This window comes from Pelecanus crispus, chromosome 21 (assembly GCF_030463565.1).
Source record: "Pelecanus crispus isolate bPelCri1 chromosome 21, bPelCri1.pri, whole genome shotgun sequence".
In the NCBI taxonomy this organism is placed as follows: Eukaryota; Metazoa; Chordata; class Aves; order Pelecaniformes; family Pelecanidae; genus Pelecanus; species Pelecanus crispus.
Genome location: NC_134663.1, coordinates 2,884,958 through 2,905,777, shown reverse-complemented (window position 1 = coordinate 2,905,777; position 20,820 = coordinate 2,884,958). Strand labels below are relative to the sequence as shown.

Here is a 20,820-nt window from a genome sequence, read left to right as displayed (position 1 = left end):
GCCAGAACAGTTGATGCAAACTGCCCCAAGGGCCATTCCATACCATATGACGTCATGCTCAGTATAGAAACTGGGGGGGGTTGGCCGGGGAGCAGCGATCACTGCTCGGGAACTGGCTGGGCATCGGTCGGCGGGTGGTGAGCAATTGCATTGGGCATCACTTGCTTTCTATATCATTATTATTATTATCATTATTATACTGTTACTATTATCATTACTATTTTACTTTATTTCAATTATTAACCTGTTCTTATCTCAACCCAGGAGTGTTTCTCACTCTTACTCCTCCGATTCTCTCCCCCATCCCATCGGGGCAGGGGCAGCGAGCGAGCGGCTGCGTGGTGCTGAGCTGCTGGCTGGGGCTGAGCCACGACAGTGTAACCCCCTTTTTCCTTGGAAAATGAAAACCTCTGGGCTTCCTCGCTTATTTTTGGCATAGACAGGCCCTAACATCTGCAAGGCGAAAACCAGGTTTCCAGCGCTCAGCGTGGCGGGGTGCACAAGCGCTCGCTCGAGCGCGGTCACCGAAGGGAAGAGATCCCGACACGGAGATCACGCTGCTGGCGTGATGGGGAAGGAATGCAAGCCGGGGAAGCAAGAACACCCTGGGAGAAGCATTCCTGGGGGCTCCTGGTTTGGGAGCTTTGAAACCCATTTTGGCATGGGGGGGGGAAAAAAAAACCCACAAAAAAAAAGGGGGTGGGGGGGAAGATTATGCACTAAAAAATAGAAGTGCTGTGAAAAGCAAGTTTAGGTTCGCCGGCCCGGCGGGCTGTGCCCAAACCCCACGCCGAAACCCTGCTGTGGTTTCTCGGTGGTGGCGGGAGCACGAGGAGGTTTGGCACAGAAGCCTGCCCTGGGCCAGCCCCCCTCGTCGCCCTGTAGCCTCGGCGATCAACTCGTAGTCTCAAAATGCAACTCGTAGTCACCCTCCTCGTCACCCTCCTCCCCCTCCTCCTCCTCCTCTTCCTTCTCCGCCCTATATAAGCGGCTGCGCGGCGGCTCCATGCATTGCCCCATTCAGAGCGCCCGGAGCTGCTCGTCCCGCCGCAGCAAAGCCGTGCCGTGCCCGGTGCCGTGCTCACCCCCGAGCCGTGCCCGCTCCCCCCCCGCCCCCCCAAAACCCGCGCAAGATGCGCTCGGCGCTGCGCGGCGCGTCCCGCCGGCGCTGGCTGCTGCCGCCGCTGCTGCTGCTCACGGTGCGTGGGGCCGGGGGGGCGGCCGTGGGGAGCCCGGGGCCGGGGGATCGGCCGTGGGGAGCCCGGGGCCGGGGGGGCTGCCGTGGGGAGCCCCGGCGGTGCCGCCCGCCGCGGCCGTGGCATGCCCGGGCTTGCCGCGCCGTCGAGGGGCATGGGCAGCCGGGCCGGGGGGGGGTGGAGGGGGGGAAGGGGGAAGCGGGGGTATTTGGGGGGCAGCCGGGCTGGGAGAGGGGCCGGGGGGGCTGAAGGTGGGGAAGCGGGGGTGTTTTGGGGGTGCGCTGGGCTGGGGGTGCGGGTTTGGGCGGGTGGGGGGGGCTGTGTGCATGCGGGCACCCCTGGGTGTAAGGGGGCTGGGGGAGAGCAGGGGACTGGGGGGGGTCCCCTTTACCGGTGATTCTGCGGGGGGGGGGGGGGGGGCTTGGCGGGTAGGGGCTCGCATGGGTCAGAGGTGAGGAGGGGGATGCTGGGGGTATAGTGGGGCTCACCTGGTCCAGGGGCTATGGGGGGAGCAGGGGCTATGGGGAGAGCAGGGGCTATGGGGGGCTTATCTGATCTGGGGGCTATGGGGGCTATAGGGGAGCAGGGGCTATGGGGAGAGCAGGGGCTATGGGGGGCTTATCTGATCTGGGGGCTATAGGGGAGCAGGGCTATGGGGGCTCACCTGGTCTGGGGGCTATAAGGGAGCAGGGCTATGGGGGCTCACCTGGTCTGGGGGCTATGGGGGGAGCAGGGGCTATGGGGGCTCACCTGGTCTGGGTGCTATGGGGGGAGCAGGGGCTATGGGGGGAGCAGGGTCTGTGGGGGCTCACCTGGTCTGGGGGCTATGGGGGGAGCAGGGGCTGTGAGGGCTCACCCGGTCCAGGGGATTTGGGGGGGCTGAGGCTATAGGATGTCTTGCGTGGCACAGGGGCTATGGGGAGAGCTGAGGCTATCGGGGGGCTCACCTGGGCAGGTGTGGGCTGGGGGGGCTCACCTGGGCAGTGCCCACAGGAGGGGAGCGGGGCTGGGGGGCTCACCTGGGCAGGTTTACGGGGCACGGGGGGGTGGGGGTTGTGGGGCAGAGGCTGTGGCGCAGGGTGGAAGCAGCAGCGTGGAGGTGGGACAGGAAGGGTGATCTCAGCCCTCCTGGGCGCAGGGCAGCGGGCAAGCGCTTGGCTGGGTGGCTGCGTGCATGGTGTGAGTGCCGTGGGGCTCGGAGGTGACGTGGGGCTGGAGGCCTGCCCCATGGCGCTGCCTGCACTGGAGGGGATTTCCGCTGCCTTCGCTTCCAAGCCTTGTTTGCCATTCGGTGTCACGATCTCCTGGCGATGCCAAGAGCGCGCGGGCTGTTTGAAAGCGTCGGGGTTGGATGCGGGCAGCTCTGGGCTGCCTGGTGCAGGAATGCTGCCTCTCCAGCTTGCCCAAAGGATGTCCAAACCCTTAGCGCTGCTGGCTTTTGGGAAAGAAAAATCCCATCTGTGCGTATCATATTTCCCCACGGATTGGGCGTTGCTATAGAGCTCGGAAATACCTAAAGCCTCGTCTCACCTGAAGTCAGTAGGATCCTGCCCTGAGTTTTATTCCAGCGATCCTGCCCTGAGCTTTATCCCGGGGCTGGCCCTCAATCCCTGCTGCCACGAGGGAGCCCGGCGGAGCCGCGGTGCCGGGACACGTGGTGGCTGCTCCTGCATGGGAATTGCTGTCGCTGGAATCGGCACTGCCCATAACAGGTCTTAAGAGAGTCAGCTTCTCATCCAGTTCCTTCCCTATATTGTTTATGATAGTTTATTTAGACCTGCCTGATAAAGTCAGGCCCTTCTAAACCCACCACCTAAGGGCATGCCCTTAGCCTCTTTTCACTTTTTTTAGTGAAAGAAAGTCCGATAAGGACTGATGATGCCCCACGTGATAATCATACGATATTGTGGCTGCAGTTCCTTCCTCTGCTCACCAATGCTTGTTGCATCATGCCTGGACCTGGGCCACCGGCTCCCGAGGAGGAATGCTGCTGGATCTGTTTGTGGGAGCTCAAATTCCATCCGCCGAAAGTCCTGGGGGGGAAAACCCCCGCATTCGTCAGAGCTGTGCCCTCGGAGCAGAGGCACCTCAGGTGTCTGCCTGGCGTCTCTTTTATAGAATCATAGAATCGTTTGGGTTGGAAAAGCCCTTTAAGATCATTGAGTCCAACCATTAACCTAGCACTGCCAAGCCTACCACTAAACCACGTCCCTAAGCTACGCATCTGTTAAATACCTCCAGGGGTGGGGACTCAACCGCTTCCCTGGGCAGCCTGTTCCAAGGCTCGACCACTATTTTTCAGAAGAATTTTTTTCCTAATATCCAATCTAAACCTCCCCTGGCGCAGCTTGAGCCCATTTCCTCTCGTCCTATCGCTTGTTCCTTGGGAGAAGAGCCCAACACCCCCCTCCCTGCCCCCTCCTGCCAGGAGCTGCAGAGCGATCAGGTCTCCCCTCAGCCTCCTCTTCTCCAGGCTGAACACCCCCAGCTCCCTCAGCCGCTCCCCACCAGCCCTGTGCTCCAGACCCTGCCCCAGCTCCGCTGGCCTTCTCTGGCCACGCTCCAGCACCCCAATGTCCTCCTTGTGCTGAGGGGCCCAAAACTGGGCACAGCATTCCAGGTGCGGCCTCACCAGCGCCGAGTACAGGGGCACAATCACCTCCCTGCTCCTGCTGGCCACACTATTCCTGATACAGTCAGGATGCTACTGGCCACCCAGGCACGCTGCCGGCTCATGTTCAGCCGACATTCATCCCTGGTCCTTAACACTGCTGGCTAAGAGCCTCTCTTGCTACAGTCAAGGGCTGTGCGGATGTTCATTGATGGTCAGGAGGTCAGTGAGGGGTCTGCCTTCTGCTATAGGGTCCAACTCCTTCCTTGGGATAGCTTCAGGAGAAAACCAAACTGGGGATGGAAGAAGGGAAAGTTCAAAGCTTGATGCTTCCCAGAGCTTTTTTCCCAGACCTGATCATCTAGAAGGAAGCGGCTTTTAGCTCATGAGGGTATTGGGGATTCCTGTGCCTGGTAATTCCTCTGCCTTGAGGCAACGTTGCTTTCTTGGGATGTTTACTGTGGGTGAAAACTGCTCTTGAATACCATCGCGTCTCGCCCACGGCTCCCAGCCTGGTTTCTCCCCATGCTTTGCAAGACTGTTAGGTTAGTCAGGGACTGTAGCCCTCGCCCGCCAAGGGCTCTGCGGTGGGCTGATGTACTTGAACTGCGCTTGCTGGGGAAGGTGGTGTGGGCTGATAACCCTATCGTGCTCTCGTGCAAGCTCTGCTGTGTCGCTGTTCCATGAAAAGCGATGAAATCCTGTGCCTAAGGCGCCTTCCCAAACAGCAGGTGACGAACGCTGTGTTGTTGCTCTGATCACCTTCATGGCCTGGCAGAGTTTGAATGGGGTAGAGAGACTTTTTTAATTCCCCCATGGGGACGGTGAGGCAGCGGGACAGGTTGCCCAGTCTCAGTCCCTGAAGACTTTCAAGACCACAGTGGGTAAAGCCCTGAGAGCTGCTTGTGGCTGGGAGGTGAAAGCAAGACTTCTCTCCTAAGCTGGGTAGAAAAGCACTTTATAAACTTTCAAACCCTCCCAGCTGGAGAAAGCAGCAGCAGGAGGTGCAGAGCCAGAAGCCCTTGGAGGGATGTGGATTTGATTCCTCCAAGTCAGGGTCTGGAGATGGTCCCATTCCCGGGCTGGCCGGGGCTCGGGGGGTCTGTGCGGTGTTGGGGGGGGGATCACCCCCACCATGGCCTGGCTGGTCTCAGCCGGTTGTTTGTGGGTCTGCGTCATCCTCCGCAGCCCCGTGACCGCTGGACCCGCTGCGGCTGGTTTTGGTGCTCACACCCTTCCTTGTCCAAGCTCTGGAGATGTCCGGGGAGGAGCTGGGGGGGGCTCGGCTCTATAGATGTCCGGGCTGGCTCATGGGACGGATTGCGTCTCTATTGTTTTAGCCTTTCAAGGCAACTCCTGACTCACAGAAGAAATATTTGCTTTAAGAGGCAGGTTTCACGCCTGGCGTATGGGAGGGAAAGGGGAAAGTACCTCTGCCCGAGCATCACGGCTGTGCAGCACACGGCATGGCCGGGCATCATCCCTCCCTAAAAGCCAGGGTAGAGGGGCAGAGGCCGGAGGCAGGGGCAGATTTATATCCATTTATATCCATTTATATCCATTTATATCCATTTATATCCATGGAGCAGCTGTGCCCCGTGCTGGTTGAGATGCCAAGGGCACCATCCCCTGCAGGGACATGGGGTGCCCAAAGGCCCCCCAAACCCTGATGGGGCGAGCGGCCGTTCCCCTCGAGCATCGTCCCCCCGCAGCTGGAGCGACCCAGCCGGTGCAGAAAGCGCTGAGCCAGCAGAAAGGTGCGCAGTGAGCTGGCGGAAACAGGGCCGTTGGCTTCCCGATCCGCAGCAAGATAACGGGGATAATGCGGAAACGCTGGAGGCCGAGCTGTCCCCGGGGAGCCCGGAGCAGCCCGGGTGTTTCTTGTGGGCACAGGAGCCACGTACCAGCCTTGACATGGGGCCGGTTTCCTCCCCACAAACGCCCTCCCTGTTCCTCTTCCCTACCGTTCCATTTTCTTTGGTGCTGTTGGTTCATGCACTCAGAAATTGGGGAAGGAAAGGGGGCCTGATGTTATCCTAAGGAAGCGTTGGCGAGCCTTTGCCTTGCTGATAACCTGGCACATGGGAATCCCTCTGCAGACCTTCTCCTTATGCTTTGCCAAGGAAATAGCCACCCTGGTAGGGGGGAAGCGCCCTTCACCTGCAGCAAGGGGAGGTTTGGCCGTGGGGTCCAGCAGCTCTGAGCTGTCCCAGTGCTTCTCTCCTGCTCCGCCTGAGCACACTGGGCAGACCAGCTCTTGCCCTTCTCTTTCTTCCCTAGCCCCGTGGGCTTGGGGTGATTTTTAACCCATTTTTTTTTTTCTGTATTTTTTTAACAGGGGGCTGCGTTGGAAGCTGCTGCGGGAGCACTGGGTAGGAGGGACAGGTTGGATCCCTTGGACCCAAGCAGGGGAGGGGAAGAGTTTTACCAAGTCCAAGACAGCGATCGCTATTGCAAGAAGTGCCCTGCAGGTAAGATGGGCTCAGACGTCCCACCGCGTGCAGCCTTGCCGTGTTTCTGCCCGCAGAGCCCGTGTGTCCTTGCTCCTTGTGAGGAGGCAGCGGGTGCTCTGGCTCTCCCCTGCTCCACTGTCATGAAATCTAAGGACTCATTACGTGAATGTTTTCCTTTTGACGGTTCCTAATTTGCCTCTTAGCTGCACTGACAGCAGAATCAAGTCCCTTTCTGCAAAGACATCTCTGTCCTGTATGTTCACACACCCCCTTTCTTTTTTTCTCCACCCCTTCTTGCAGGCACCTTTGTTGCAGAGCACTGTAAAGAGCAAAATGGCTCCAGCGAGTGTTCTCCGTGTAAAAGGCATGAATACATCGAGTACCCAAATGACTTTTCCAAGTGCCTTGCCTGCCGGACGTGTAGGGAAGGTAGGAGCTGGTGTGTAAGAGGGCGATGCTGGCTGGTAGCACGGGCTGGGTTCAGCTGACCAGAGACCTCTCTATTTAAGAGCAGGGTCACCTGCAGCATCCCCAAAGAGCGGCTCAGGGTGCGGGGCGCAGGCTGGGTCTGGAATTGGTGTAGCGGCTGTGCCAGACCTACGTTTCCATTCAATGCAGCATCCCTTGTGCAAAGCTTGGACACGAGACCTCCATCCAGCAAGGACCAGGAGGACTGGGCTCATGGCAGCGTTGTAAGCTGCTGGTGGAGCTTTGATGCGAGCATTGCTTTTCTCTCGGGCATGGTGAGGTGTGGGGCAGGAAAGGGTAAGGCTGAAACTCCGCAGCAGAGAGCGACTTGGTCTTCCCAAGGCTTGCGGGTCAGCTCGGGTCGTTAGCCGCGTTAACGAAGGAAGCGGGTGGAGGAGCGTGGTGCGGAGGGGCTGGGGTAGAGCCGCCTCTCCTCTCACCCGCAGATCAGGTGGAGCTGAGGGCCTGCCGAGCTGACAGCAACACGCAGTGCGCCTGCAGGAACGGCACCTTCTGCTCCCCGGACCACCCCTGTGAGATGTGCCAGAAGTGCCGGCCCCGGTGAGCTGGGTGAGGCGGCGGGTCCCGCCGGGATCTGCGCTGGGAGCCCCAGCCGCTCAGCCTGCCCCGTCTCCCCCTTTCCCAGGTGCCCCAAGGGTGAAGTGGAGCTGGCTCCCTGCACGGCGCACAGCGACCGCCAGTGTGGTCCTCCCACCGGCACCTTCTCCAGCTCCTCTAGTAAGTGGGGGGCTGCTGGAGGAGGGGAGGCGAGCTGAGGGACGGAGGTGTGAGCTGCTGCCGAGGAGACGAGGAGCAGCTCCCCACACGCCCCGTTCTATCCGCTTTAGACACCTTGATCGTGGTCATCGTAGTGGTGGTATTTGCGGTCCTGCTGCTCTTCATCTGGAAGTGCTGCTGCTGCCATTCCCCAGGTGAGCACTGGGTGCTGGGGACCCCTGGAGCGCTCGCCCCGAGCGAGGGCTCTGCGTGGGTGTGGGCTGGGTGGGAAGAGGTACCTGCCTGGGGGAAGAGGGATCCCAGCACTGTTTTTATCTTCCAGGAGACAGGAGAGACCTGAGCAGGAAGTCCTGCAGCGTGGTGGTGAGTTGCTGGGATGGCAGGGGGGTGGGTGGCTCTGTTTGTGGGGCTGGGGTGAGGTCCCCCCTCTGCTCCCCGCTTTGCCTGCAGCTCCTGGGAAAGCTGGAGGAGCAGGGGGATGAGTCTGGCCCCTGCAGGGATGTGGTGGAGCTGGGCCAAGCGGAGGAGGGTCTCCGGTAGTGCCCTGCTATATGTGGGGTGCTTGCAGCCCCCTCTCCGGTGCCGTTATCGCTTCCCTGGCAGAGGCGCCGGCACATCCAGGGTTCCTGGTGGGGCTGTGCTGTCCCAGGGCCCCTGCAAGCTCAAGACGAGCAAGCAAGCCATGCCCTCGAAACCATGGCAGGGTGGATGCCACCGCCGTAGATGGCATCCCTGAGGGGCCGGTGTGAGCCCTGCCCTCCCGGGACCACCCGACTCGGCTGGTTTCTGCTTCTCTCCTGCTGCAGGACTACATGGTGCGGCAGCTGACGAGGTACCGGAGTGGGGGCCTGGGGACGCAGGACAATATCCGCAACGAGCGGTTCTCCCAGGATCAGCTGCTCCACAGCGTGTCGGGTCCAGTGAGTCCCAGCGCTCCGGGGCCGGAGGTACGTGAGCGTGCCCCTCTGCTCTGTTGTACCCGGCTGAGGTCTGATGCTTTCCTCCACCTTCACCAAGCTGATCAGCTTGGAGGGGTTTGCAGGGCTGGACCACGGTTTCTGCACGGAGAGGGCGAGGGGTCTCTTGTCCTTGTTCTGGGCTCAGGACCACAAAATCTGCTTGTTGCAGTCGGCTGCCAGAGTCCTCTGCAGATTTAACGCTGATGCTGCGCAAACAGACAGCTCTTCTCTCCCTGGCCAGGACCCACGAGGCAGCTCTCCCCTGCTCGTGGCCTGCTGCCATCCCAAAGCTGGGAAACGATGGGTGTCCTGGGGGGGTGTGGTGATCTCCGGCCCCAACAGCCCCCCGAGAGAGGGAGGAGGTCCCCAACCCTGCTGGTAATGGGGCTTGGGGGACAGCGTTTGTGCCAGGCCTTGGTGGGTGCTATAGGACGTTGTCTTTCCAGGTGATGGCGCCGAGGACCTCGTGTCCCGGTGAGAAACCCAGGAGGAATCTGGTCCCAGTGCAAGGAAAAGACCCCATTACCCGTAAGTGTTGGGGCCCAGGGGATGTGCGGGGGCGCGGGGAGGGGGTGAGCCTGAGGGATGAGCTTTCTGGGCAGAATCCTTTCTGACCCAGCTGTCCGTGCTCTACCCTGTTCTCTGAGCTTTGCCCTTTTCCCCCCTCCAGTTTTGCGATCCTCTTTTGACATCTTTGCCCAAGAAGTGCCCTGCAAGGACTGGAAGAGATACGGCCGAGCCCTTGGTCTGCGGGAGAACGACATTGCCCTTGCGGAGATGAACGACAAGTATTCGCTGGAGCCCTTCTTCCAGATGCTGAACATGTGGAAGAACAACCAAGGGATGAACGCCTCTGTGAACACACTGCTGGAGAGCCTGCACCAGATCAATCTCGGCGGGATTGCAGAGGACATCTCCTTCAAGCTGGTCCAGCAGGGATCTTTCCAATATGAAGTGAGCTGAGGAGCAGGGCAGGCCCTGCATCTCCCCACTTCAAGCTAAAGCAATGAATACCTCCAAGAACACTTGAGTTTTATCTTTTTGTAGCTCTCCTATGGCTCTTTCCTTTTTGAAGCCATTGTACAGTTCAGCTGAGCCCAGAGGAGTTGATCCTTTCATGAAGTACAAGCCTTGTGGTTCTCTCTGCCAAAGCTACGGGCTTGATGTCGGTGCTTCCTTATGAAATCCAAGCTGGTGCCTTGATTTCACTGGATCAATGCAAAGAGCCTAAAACTATTGCAAGCTGCCTCTGGGACTCTGTTTTGGAAGCACTGGTACTACACGGACATCTTAGGATCAGTGCAGAGAAGGGCCTTTGCAGGGTGGAGGCATCCCTGTGCTTTTTAACTGGATCATCCTTTTTGGGGGGTTCCTGGCATCATGCAATGGCTTCTGCTTGTAGAACATCTCTAAGCTGGCCAGCAAGCTTAATACTGTACACTCGGTGGGCAAGCCTTAAGGGGGTTCTTGGGACACTTTCTCAAAGCTGCTGACTGAATTGCATTTTAGTGATTCTGCTTGGTGTTAGGGATCACTTTGAAACTGGACTTTGAGGGGGCGGTGGGAGCGATTTACTTGTTCTGTGATCGCTGGGGTCACCTGAGAAAAGGGTCATTGCGGGGAGCGAGCGAGTGAGCTCCTCCTCGGAGCAGGACGTGGGCAGCAAACCCTCGCTGTGCCAGAAACGTCCTTCTCCATGACCTGGGTCACGCTGGCCAGTTCCCGTTCCCTTGGCCGTGGGGTGGCTTTGCTGTCCCCGTCTTTCCCCAGCCGGCACGGGAAGGTGAATGCACTGAGGTCCGAGCGTCACTGTGGGTACCTGCCATCCATCCTCCAGCCGGATGGGTCGCTCCTCAAACACTTTACCCCCTGCTCTGGCTCTCGGACATAGCTCAGGGACAACTTGGCTGGAAAAACTACTGCATTACTTGAGCGGGCTACACGTGCTGCCGCCCCGGTACAGCCCAGCCCACCGCGAGCTTCCCCAGCGCAGCGGGAGAGCGCGAGGGGCATCGCCAGCCCCCCTCCGCAGCCCTGCGCTGCGCCGCGCCGCGCCGTGCCCGTCCCTCCCGCTGCCGCCCCATCTCCCCCGCTCCTCACCAACAGTTAAAAGAAGTCCCGTGTATAAAACACAAGCAGAAAGTTTGTATTTATGTATTTATTGTAAACCTGTACATAATATTAACTTAAAAGCTAGTATAAAAATAGTACTGTATTTTTACTATGCATGATTGTGTGTTTTCATACAGAGCTCTGGCCCAGCCAGTTTTTACATGTCTCTTTATGAAGGAAGAATCAACTTTAAAAAAAAATCCTCCTGGTTTCTCATCTTTTTTTTTTTTCTTTTTCCCCTTCCTCTGCCGTAACGCTGGCCATGGTCTGTCCTAGCTTTCAGCGGGCACCAAAGGAGCTGGACCAGATGCTCAGCAGCTGCTCCACGTGGCACCGCGGACGCAGCCCGTGGCGTCGGTGCTCTGCCACACCGGCATCCTGCCGGGAATGGTCCCCACCAGCGACGCTTCTGCCAGGGCAGGTCCTCAGCAGCGAACCTGGGCTCTGCCTTTGCACCTACGCCGTGAGCCCCATGGCTCTTTAGTCGCCTGCAAAAGTAGGAGGCTGAAATCTCAGTCCCTCGAGCGTGCAGGGGCTGGGAGCCCCGGGGCCAAGCGCTGCTGCTGACCCCCGTGGCAGAGCTGCTGCTGCCGGGGGGCTGCGCTGCTCCCCGCTCCGGCTGTGCCCAGCCAGGGCTCTGCGTGTTGCGATATAGCTGTGTTGCGAATCCATGCAGTGCTTAGTGAGAAAAGGGCTCTGCTTGCCGCAGAAAGCCCCCCTCGAGCTGCCTGCCAGCCTTCGCACCGCAGTTGGGTTTATCGGTAACGCGAGGTCTGGGGCAAGTGCTAAAAGCGGGAGCTTTCTGTGACCTGCCAGGAGGTTTCAGGCTGGGGGTCCTGTCCCAGGCAGCCCCGGCGTGCCTCCCAAGCATGCAAACCTGGGCAGGGAGCTCCTGCAGAGCCAGGCACATGCAGGATTTAGTGCCGGGACACGGGGCTCTGGTCCTGGCCCGGGGAAGGCAAAGAGGACTCGGAAGCAGCGGTGAGCACCGGGATTTGAAAAGGAAAGAAAATTGTTGTCCTACCTGCCTGCTGGTGCCGCAAAGTGTGAAAACACCGAGCGTAAGCTCGCTGGAGCCGCAACCTTGCTCCTGCATCCATGGCCGAGGATGAGCACGTGAAACGAGTGACTCCACGGTGCTCCATCGAAGCCAGCCCGGACCAGGAGCAATGTGGAGCGGGAGGGGACACCAGCGGGAGCATCCCTGCCCGGAGCATCCCTACGTGCTCGCTCCAGCAGCAGCCTCTTTGCCAGGGATGGGCTCAAGGGAGCTTTCTGCTTCCCAGCTGGGGAGGGCGAGCAGAATTTTGGGTCCCTCCTTGCCTGACAGTCCTGCAAACCGCCCCCCCCCCGGGGCGGGCAGCTCTGCCCTGGCACTGTGCTGCCTTCTCCTGCCACGCACCCGCTGTGTCTGTGCACCTCCGAGGACACAGGTGGGACGTGCAAATTTAGTCCGATGGTAAAGCCACCTCTCGGTGTACAGGGTTTATTTGATGGCTGGATCCTGCAACGCTTCTCCGCTGTCCCTGTCCATCCCGGGAGCGCTGGTGCGGGGGTGCTGGTGTCACCCCAAGCAGGGCACAAGGATGCCCCGTGTCCAGCTGCTTCCTCCCAAACACACAGGGACCACGCTGGGCTTTTAAAATACCATTTATTACAATGGAGCCTTCCAGGCTAAAATCCCAAGCCAAGGGCCTGGGGTTGGTTTCTGGTGTGGCAGGTTGGGGCAGTGGAGGGGTTGGGATTGGGGTTTGGTTTTGGGGTTGTTTTTTTTTTGCTTTAAGTTTTCCTTTTAAACAAAAATGAGAAGTTAGGAGGCAGGGAGGAGAGGGCTCCTGTCCCCTCCCATTCCCCAAATTAGGACAGACCCCACTTGTGAGTAGAAGGAGGGATGCTGCAGTGCTTGGAGGCATTTGGGGACTGGGGTCCCCTGCACTGTGCCTGACCCTGCTGCAAGTTGAAGGGGGTGGCAGGACCCCCACAGTGGCTCCGGCTGCCCACGGTGGCGAGATGCCATCAGACAAACCAACCATATCCCGCAGCTTCTGGTTACAAATTAAAAGTGGAAGCGGGATGGGTTTCTTCTTCTTCCTCATGCTGCTGATGTTAAAAAAAAAAAAAAACCAACCAAACTTCAAAATAAAACCACAAGACAGCCCTCGTGCTCCTGTAAACATGAGTTTCTCCTGCTGCTCGGTCTCTGCCAGTCCTGCAGCGCGCTGGCAGCCGCGGCGTGGGGAGAGCAGGGCTCCAGGAGCGCCGGGGGCTGGCGCCCGGCCCCGAGCCTCTCCGCAGGGACGGGCCCCTGCTACCGCCGTCTCCTCTGGGGCTTCGGCCAGTGGCATCCGCTCCACGCCTGGCGCTGGGGCAGGTCGTCCCACCCTTCCTCCTCCTCCTCCTCCCCGTCTCCTCCCAGGGATGCTGGAGCCAGGGCAAGGACGAGCTTTCAAACCACAGCTGAGGAGGAGGAGGAGGAGGAAGAGGAGGCTGTGGCTGCCGACGATGAAGGAGGGGAGGAAGGGGAGGAGGAGGCATTCCAGAAGAGCCATCGCCTCTTGGGCTGCCGTTTGAGGTGGAGGTAGTCTTCCTTCTCCCGCTCCTTCTTCGCCCGCTGGTAGTGATCCTCCTCCTTCAGGTACCACACCGGCGGCCAGCGGTGCTTCTCGAAGTACTCCTGGTTCTCTGCAGGGAGACGGGGGGTGAGGAGAGCACCCGGAGCAGCAGCCCCCCGCCAGCCCGCCCCGGCCCCCACTCACCTCCCGACATGGCCTTCATGTCCCGGGGGAACTTGCGGCAGACGTTGTTGTAGTTGGTGCAGATGTGATGGAGGCACCAGTCGGCGAGCTGGTAGGCGCAGTGGAACTGGAAGAGATGGAGCCCGCGTCAGAGCCACCACGGCACGGATCACCGGGGAAGCAGGAGGAATTCATAGAATCATAGAATTGTCGAGGTTGGAAAAGACCTTTAAGATCATCCAGCCCAACCATTAACCTGACACTACCAAGTCCACCACTAAACCAGTTAAGGATAGAGTAGCAATTTCATGTTTCCTGGCTTGGTGGCTGGATTATTTTTTAATGAAAGTAAAACTAGGAATCATTAAGGTTGGAAAGGATCTCTAAGATCATTAGTCCAACATCAACCCAACACCCCCATGCCCACTAAACCATGTCCCCAAGTGCCACCTCTGCCCGTTTCTTGAACCCCTCCAGGGATGGGGACTCCACCACCTCTCTGGGCAGCCTGGTCCAGTGCTTGACCACTCTTTCCATTAAGAAATTTTTCCTAATATCCAATCTAAACCTCCTCTGGGCAGCTTGAGCCCATTTCCTCTTGCCCTATCGCTTGTTCCTTGGGAGAAGAGCCCAACACCCCCCTCCCTGCCCCCTCCTGCCAGGAGCTGCAGAGCGATCAGGTCTCCCCTCAGCCTCCTCTTCTCCAGGCTGAGCACCCCCAGCTCCCTCAGCCGCTCCCCACCAGCCCTGTGCTCCAGACCCTGCCCCAGCTCCGCTGCCCTTCCCTGGCCACGCTCCAGCACCCCAATGTCCTCCTTGTGCCGAGGGGCCCAAAACTGGACACAGCATTCCAGGTGCAGCCTCACCAGTGCCGAGTACAGGGGCACAATCACCTCCCTGCTCCTGCTGGCCACACTATTCCTGATAATTATTCCTGATAATTCGCCCTATTCCTCCACAGACATCCAAGACCAGAGACCCGGCTGTCCTCTCTGCCAGGACATCATCACCCCCCGGAGCTGGCAGACCCCTCTGTGTGGCACCACCCAGCACCTCCCCAGCCCCAGCCCTGCCGGCACGGGGTCCTGTCCCACCGTGCCCTACCTGAGCCAGCTCCAGGAACACGAGCACGTCCCCATCGATGTCCACCATCATCTGCGCCGCCTCCATCAGGCCGGTGACGGTGTACTGCTCTGTGGGGGACACACGGGGTTACGGGGCGGCTGGGATGGGCTGACAGCGGGAGCACTGGGCTCCCACCAAGCTTGGGGACGGCGGGGGGGACACGGTCCCGCTGCAGCCGCCCTGACTCACCGGTGAGAGCCACCAGATGCGGCAGGCAGAGGCGGTTGGCGAGGATGATGAGCTTCATGTCGTCGAGGTCGGGGCTGGAGCTGAACTGCCCGGTGTAGAGGTACTCCAGCACCGCCCGCATGCAGCTCTTGCTGGTGTAAGGAAGTGCCACCTGCGAGACACGCACCGGCTGTCACCCCACGGCCGTCCCCAGCTGTCCCCACCCTCCCAGGACAAATCCCGGGACCCCTCCTCACCTCGTTGGTGGAACTCTCCACGAAGGGGCCGCCGAACATCGCGGCCATCCAGTCGCAGCTGGAGATGAGCAGGGGCTTGTGGGCACTGATAGCACCGTCATCCAGCACGAAGGTGACATCTGGGGACAAGCAGAGGGACGCTACTGGGACCGCCCCGTCACCCAGGGCTCAGCCACCCCCTGCCACAAAATGTCTCGCACCGGGGACAGCAGAGGGAAGGGGATAGAACCTGACATATCCTATAATTTGTCCTAAAGATCTCTTTTTTTTTTTTTTTTCCCCCAGCATTTTTCCCCACCGGCTCAGAGGACCTCAGCTGTGGCGGGGCTCTGGCTCTTCCGAGGGATTTTCCCAAGGCACACCATGACACATTTGAAAGCAAAGGGGAAAACCCAGAAAGCAAATGTCTTGCCTAAGCTTGAGTCCTTGGGAGAGCTGGGAAGGATGTTGGGGACCTCCTGCCCCCCCATCTCTGCTCTCCACCCTGGACCAGGGCTTCTCCCCGAGGTGCGCCAGGGGCCAGCACACATCTGTCCCCGGGCAGTGGCAGCTTGACCCCATCAGGCTCCATCCTCACGGAACAAATTCAGGCAGAGGGAGGCTGGGACGTTCACATCCCGCCCCGGCCGTCACCCCCGCAGCATCGTGGCGCAAGCCGGTGGCACGTGATGCTCGGCTGAAAGCCGGAGCCGGGGAAGTCCTACCAAAGGCACATTGCTCTTCGTAAACCAGATGACCCTGTGAAAATCTGGGCCCGGGAGGGAAGGAAGTTGCCTTTGCTGCTCTCTCGTAAATAAACAGAGCTGTCAGGCAGGCTGGGGAGCAGGAAACCCTGGGGAAGGGTCATGACACTCACACTTTCGGGGGGGGGGGGAAAAAAAGCTACAAAAATCCCAGAAATGCAAAATGTGACCAAAAACTCCTGGGGAAGTGAGTGAGCGCCTGCTGACACACAGCATGGCCGTCCCGCTCATGCATGGGGCAAAGCCAGGAACTTGGAGCCCCGCATCCACCCGGCAGAGCCCCCCCCGAGGGAGTGCTGCCGATGGTCCTCGGCCCGGAGTCGTACCCGAGAAAGTCCCCTTGGCCAGGCATTCCTTCACCCGGTTGGTCCTCCGGACGTGGAAGGCTTTGGTGATCTCCTGGTTCATGAATGCCTCGTTGTTGAGGATGTTGGCCACCATCATCCGGAGGTCGAACACCTCCAGCAGCTCAGCGATGTGAGCAATGTGCATGAGGTCCCGCTCATTCTCATCCAGCTCCCCCGTGTACAGGTACTTCAGCACGGCCCGGAAAGGACCCGGCTGGATGGAAGCGTCCATCTTCACCACCACCATGAGCTTGGACTTGTAGGTCAACGGGTCTTCTGCCATCTCCTCCTGGATGCTGGTGAAAGCCCGGCTCCAAGAGGAGAGGTCCCTTCCCCGCCGCAGCCCACGCTCCCCGTTCTCGTAGCGGTTGCCCCGCAGGATCCCATCACTGGTGGAGGCTCTAAGGCACGGTTTTCGCTGGCCGGATCCGGCCTCCTCGGTGCTCTCGCAGATATCAAAGCTAGCAGCTCGGAGGAGGAAATCCCGCCCGTGGTGCCTCTCCTCTTGGTGCAGCATCCGCTCGGTGGCTGCGGTGACGGCCACCCCGAAGCCGTGCCCCGCGGCGCTCTGCTGGTCCTCCTCGCTCAGGTCCATGAGGAACAGGTCGTAAAATTTGGAGGAGGAGGTGGAGAGGTAGATCTTGTGTGCGTAGATTTTGATCTTCTCTTGCAGCACCAGGATGACGTCCGCGCACAGGGGGTCCTCCAAGAGGTGGGCTGGGCGCTCCTCGTTGTTGGAAGGGGGGTCCGGGACGATGATGATGGGTGGAGGGGGCTTGGGGGGCAGGAAGGGGGCTTGGAGCAGGGGTCGCTGCACGTTGCGGAGGTGGGACTTCCAGAACTGCAAGTGACGGCGGGAGATGAGGGCGGCACGGATGGCATTGTCGAAGACATCCTTGATGCCAAACTGGGCCACCACGCTCGTCTCGTAATAAGGGATCCCAAGCTCCTTGGCCACCTCCCTCCCCTTCTCCGGGGGAAGGATCTCATTAGGTTTGATTGGCCTGAAAAAGAGGGGAGACGATGAAGAGACCTCTTCAGATGCACGGTAAAGAGAAAGCATCGGGCAGGCACAGACATCTCCAGGGCACAAGAGTCCTACCTGGCCAAGGGGCGCCGCGCCCGATTGACGGCCTCCAGGTCGGCATAGCGCAGGTCAAGCTGGCAGCCCACCAGGATGACGGGCGCGCGGGGACAGAAGTGCTTGATCTCTGGGTACCACATGGTCTTCACATGGTGCAGGGAGTTGGGGTTAGCGATGGAGAAGCACAAAACCACAACGTCGGACCTGCGAGGAGAGGAGGATCAAGGTCCAGCGTGGCGATGGAGCCAACCCCGCTGTGCTTCGGCATTGCCCTCCCTCCCTGCCGAGGGCAGCAAGAGGTTCTGCGTCTCCCCTACCTGCCATAGGCAAAGCGCCTGTCTTTGTGGTGGTCACCAAAGGTGTCCCAGAGCCGCAAGGACACGCTAACATCGTCTACCACATCCCGGGAGCGCTCCAGCACCTGCGGGAACAGAAACACCATCCAGCTCCTGAGCCCTGCAAGAGCAGGGCTGTCCCTACCGCGTACGGGGCCCGGAGGAGTAATTCACAATTCCCCCGCGGGGAAGATGCAATTCCATCTCCTCGGGGTCCCCATGGGGCATCTGTGAGCCGGGCCACCCCAGCATCCCTGCCGCGCTCGCCGGCAGCCCTCACCTCCTGGCAGACGCGGTACTGGTCGATGGCCCACACCGTGGGCACGTGGGTGGCAAGGAGCTGGTACTGGGTCAGCGTGGCATTGCAGGCACGGGCACAGATGAGCCGGGTCTTGCCCACCGCGTTGTCCCCGACCACGACGCACTTGATAGTTTCTACGTTTGGCCTCTCATAATCCATGTCAGAATCCATTAATTGGGACCTGCAGGGGGAAGGGGAGGGGGTCAGCAAATACGGCCGGGATGAGCCGGGGGGGGCTGTCTCCGGACGGGATGCCGAGGGGGGCGAAGCAACGAGATGATGCTGATACTCACGCTCGGAGCCACCAGCATGGGGAAAGCTCTGCAGCGACCGGCAGCCGGGAGCCCCGGCGAAGGCAGCGAGCGAAGGCAGCTGCCCACCGCTCCCCGGCTCGCGCTCCCCGCCAGTCGCCTTTAAAATTTAATGTTCTCGTGGCAGCGTGCGTTGCTCTGCCGCACGTCAGACACATGCCCTGCGTTAGATTCGACCCTCCTCCCTCCCCGTCTCTCCGGCCCTGGCTCATGCTTGTTCATGTGAGATGAGGCTTTTTTCTCCCCCCCCCCGCCCCTTTCCCCTTTCTCCCTCTCCAGCGTTTGCAAGCGAAGCTTCCAGATCCACCCAATGGAGCACACTCCCGGGCACCACCAGCCTCTCCGGCTGCCTGTCTCGGGGGAGCGCCAGCTCTGTCCCTTGACACCGACCTGCCCCCCCCTTCCCCACCCCATTCCCGGAGGGAATATTTGCTCCCAGCAGCAAAGGAGAAGAAACTCGTTATGCTCCCGGCAGGCTCAGCAGCCATCAGGTTTGGGAAGGCTCCCAGCATCGCCAGCTTCCCAGGACCAGGCACGACCCGAACCCTCCCGTTGGTGCCATGGGTGCCACGAAGCCGAAGCGAAGCACCCACATCCTGCAAGCAGGTGCACCCAGGGGTACCACCCATTGCCTGTTCAGAGCCCCAGCGCCTAAATCAGACAGAATTAACTCAACACAGCACTAAGCCAGGGATTGATGCGATTTCCAGGGGGAAGAGCAGGGAGGAGATTGAGGGAAGGGGAGAAGGACAAAAAAAACCCGACATCCCAATTGCTCTGAACTTCCCAAAGCTGCAGATCTCTTCCCCCTTGTCACCCCCTCCCGGCACCGACCTCCCAAGCTGCTATAATAAACCACCAGCGCAAAGGCTCGGTGAGCTAAAATACCCGGTAACGATGGCAACCGAGCCCTGCACGCCGGGACCACGGACGCAGCTCCCTAAACTAGCAGCCTGGCAAGGACTTTCCAATGTTAGCACCTCCTTCCCGTGCACAAGCCCTCCGAGCACACCTGGCTACGCCAGCCCGGAGGAGGTGGCACGTGAGGGGGCTCAGCACCACGCAGGACTGAGCCACAGGCCTCGTGGGCAAGCGTAGGCAAAGGCGGGTGGCACAAATCCAGGTTGCTTCAGGTGCCAGCGCTTAGACATCGGCTGGTCCCAAGGCAAAACTTCTCCCAGTCGTCGCCACCGCATGCCACGTCCCCTCCATCCCTTGGGATGCGGGGAACGCCGTCCGCTGAGCTCATTGCAAACGAGGGGTAGCAACCTCCTCGGGCTCTGCACAGCGCAAAGGACTCAGGGCAGGTTGTCACCTTCCTCGTTAGCCCCTGGAAATTCGTTTCCATCTCACGCATCGCACTCCGCCGCCATCCCCGGTCCCCTGCTCCTCCCCGGGACCAGCTTTGCTCTGTGGGGCCAGCAGCTCTCCGGCGGGGCCGGTGATGCTCCCGGGAGCTTCGCTGCGGTTATTTTTAGGGCCAGCCGCGCTCCCAAATTGGCTGAGCTCATTCAGCCGGTGGGGGGGAAGGCACATGGAGCTGACAACTGCGGTTGGCAGGCTGGATGCTCGCCCCGCGTGGGGAGCTCGGCCCGCACCCGGCCGAGCACAGGGAACTCGGGAGCCTGCTCGGAAAGTCCGTGCCCCGAGGGAATTAAGGGATAAATGCAACGGGATCAGCGCCTGTGACGAGGAAAGGAAGAGGGGGACAGCAGTGGGCGCAAAATGCAGGCTCCGAATAAAGCAGCAGCACATTGGGGAACTCCGGCGGCCCCGCGGGGGTGGCTCGCAGCCCCCCACCCACGAGACACCGCCCCGGGAGGGGCTGAGCATCTTCGCAGGGACAATTTCAGCAGCACCAAGCTGCCACCTCCGCAGCCTCCATCTCCGCCTTCCCCACCACCGCCTCTCTCCCGGGGACGGCTCCGAAACCCACCAGAGAGCGAGAAATAACCCGAGACACCGAGACTTCGGAGTCGTCGCCCCCTCCCAGCAAAAGCCCTTCCCGGGGGAGCAGGGCCGCTCCGGCCAGCAGCCCCCCCCAGCCCCACTCTCCCTGCCCGCCGCAGCCCCCCACCCAAACCACGGGCACCTAATTCACCCCCCTCCCAAGGAGAACCCCAAAATTGCTCCTTCCAGGCTGCCCAGCTCGCGGTTGCCAAGGCAACTGCACCATCACCCTGGGAGCTGTCGCCTAGCAACGCCCAGGCTAAAAATCCTCCATCCCGCACCTTGGGAAGGGAGGAGAGCCCCCAAACCGGGGGGAAACAGCCCCGAAACGGCAGTGATGCACAAAAATAACGCGGCACCTCCCGTGACCCTCCCGGCTGCTTTGGGCTGGGGGCAAGATGGGGCCCGGGCGGCCCCGCGGAGGCAGCCGGGGCTGAGCAGGCCGCGGCGGGGAGGCTGTGCGGGAGCGGGGCCCCGAGCGGGGCTGCAGCACGGCCGGGCCCGGCCACAGCACCGGGGCTGGGGGCCGCAGCGGGCCGGGGGCACCAAGAGTGGGTGCAGGGCATTGCAATGGGGTCGGGGGTGCCCAGAGCACCCAGATCAGGGGTGCGGGGCATTGCAAGGAGGCCAGGGAGCACTGGGACTGGGTGCGGAGCATTGCAATGGGGTCGCGGGTGCACGGAGCACCCAGATCGGGGGTGCGGGGCATTGCAAGGAGGCCGGGGAGCACCGGGACTGGGTGCGGGGCATTGCAATGGGGTCGGGGGTGCCCAGAGCACCTATATTGGGGGTGCAGGGCATTGCAAGGAGGCCGGGGAGCACCGGGAGCGGGTGCGGAGCATTGCAATGGGGTCAGGGGTGCTCGGAGCACCCAGATCGGGGGTGCGGGGCATTGCAAGGAGGCCGGGGAGCACCGGGAGCAGGTGC

At 60.6% G+C, this 20,820-nt stretch overlaps 2 protein-coding genes across 2 annotated transcripts; one reads left to right on the top strand and one right to left on the bottom strand.

The window, feature by feature from the left end:
- The first annotated feature begins 1,133 nt into the window (after positions 1-1,133).
- Positions 1,134-10,425, top strand: LOC104033452 (tumor necrosis factor receptor superfamily member 10A). Its single transcript, XM_075724005.1, has 10 exons — positions 1,134-1,199; positions 6,146-6,278; positions 6,561-6,689; positions 7,175-7,289; positions 7,375-7,466; positions 7,577-7,660; positions 7,789-7,829; positions 8,273-8,413; positions 8,872-8,953; positions 9,096-10,425. Exons 1-10 carry the CDS (start codon positions 1,134-1,136, stop codon positions 9,386-9,388), a joined length of 1,176 nt encoding a protein of 391 aa, XP_075580120.1. The 3' UTR covers positions 9,389-10,425.
- Positions 10,426-12,983: 2,558 nt separating this feature from the next.
- Positions 12,984-17,813, bottom strand: RHOBTB2 (Rho related BTB domain containing 2). The gene is made up of 9 exons (XM_075724029.1): positions 17,612-17,813; positions 17,314-17,417; positions 17,015-17,200; positions 15,892-16,916; positions 14,823-14,941; positions 14,587-14,737; positions 14,377-14,465; positions 13,294-13,399; positions 12,984-13,219 (listed from the first exon to the last, which is right to left on the bottom strand). Exons 1-9 carry the CDS (start codon positions 17,801-17,803, stop codon positions 12,984-12,986), a joined length of 2,208 nt encoding a protein of 735 aa, XP_075580144.1. The 5' UTR covers positions 17,804-17,813.
- Between the last annotated feature and the right edge of the window lie 3,007 nt (positions 17,814-20,820).

Coding starts and splice junctions, on each gene's coding strand:
- LOC104033452 (XM_075724005.1), top strand. CDS start 1,134: ATGCGCTCGGCGCTGCGCGGCGCGTCCCGCCGGCGCTGGCTGCTGCCG. Junction 6,690..7,174: donor CTGCCGGACGTGTAGGGAAG/GTAGGAGCTGGT, acceptor TCTCACCCGCAG/ATCAGGTGGAGCTGAGGGCC. Junction 8,954..9,095: donor AGGAAAAGACCCCATTACCC/GTAAGTGTTGGG, acceptor TCCCCCCTCCAG/TTTTGCGATCCTCTTTTGAC.
- RHOBTB2 (XM_075724029.1), bottom strand. CDS start 17,803: ATGGATTCTGACATGGATTATGAGAGGCCAAACGTAGAAACTATCAAG. Junction 14,942..15,891: donor GGCCAAGGGGACTTTCTCGG/GTACGACTCCGG, acceptor GCTTGTCCCCAG/ATGTCACCTTCGTGCTGGAT. Junction 14,466..14,586: donor GCATCTGGTGGCTCTCACCG/GTGAGTCAGGGC, acceptor TGTCCCCCACAG/AGCAGTACACCGTCACCGGC.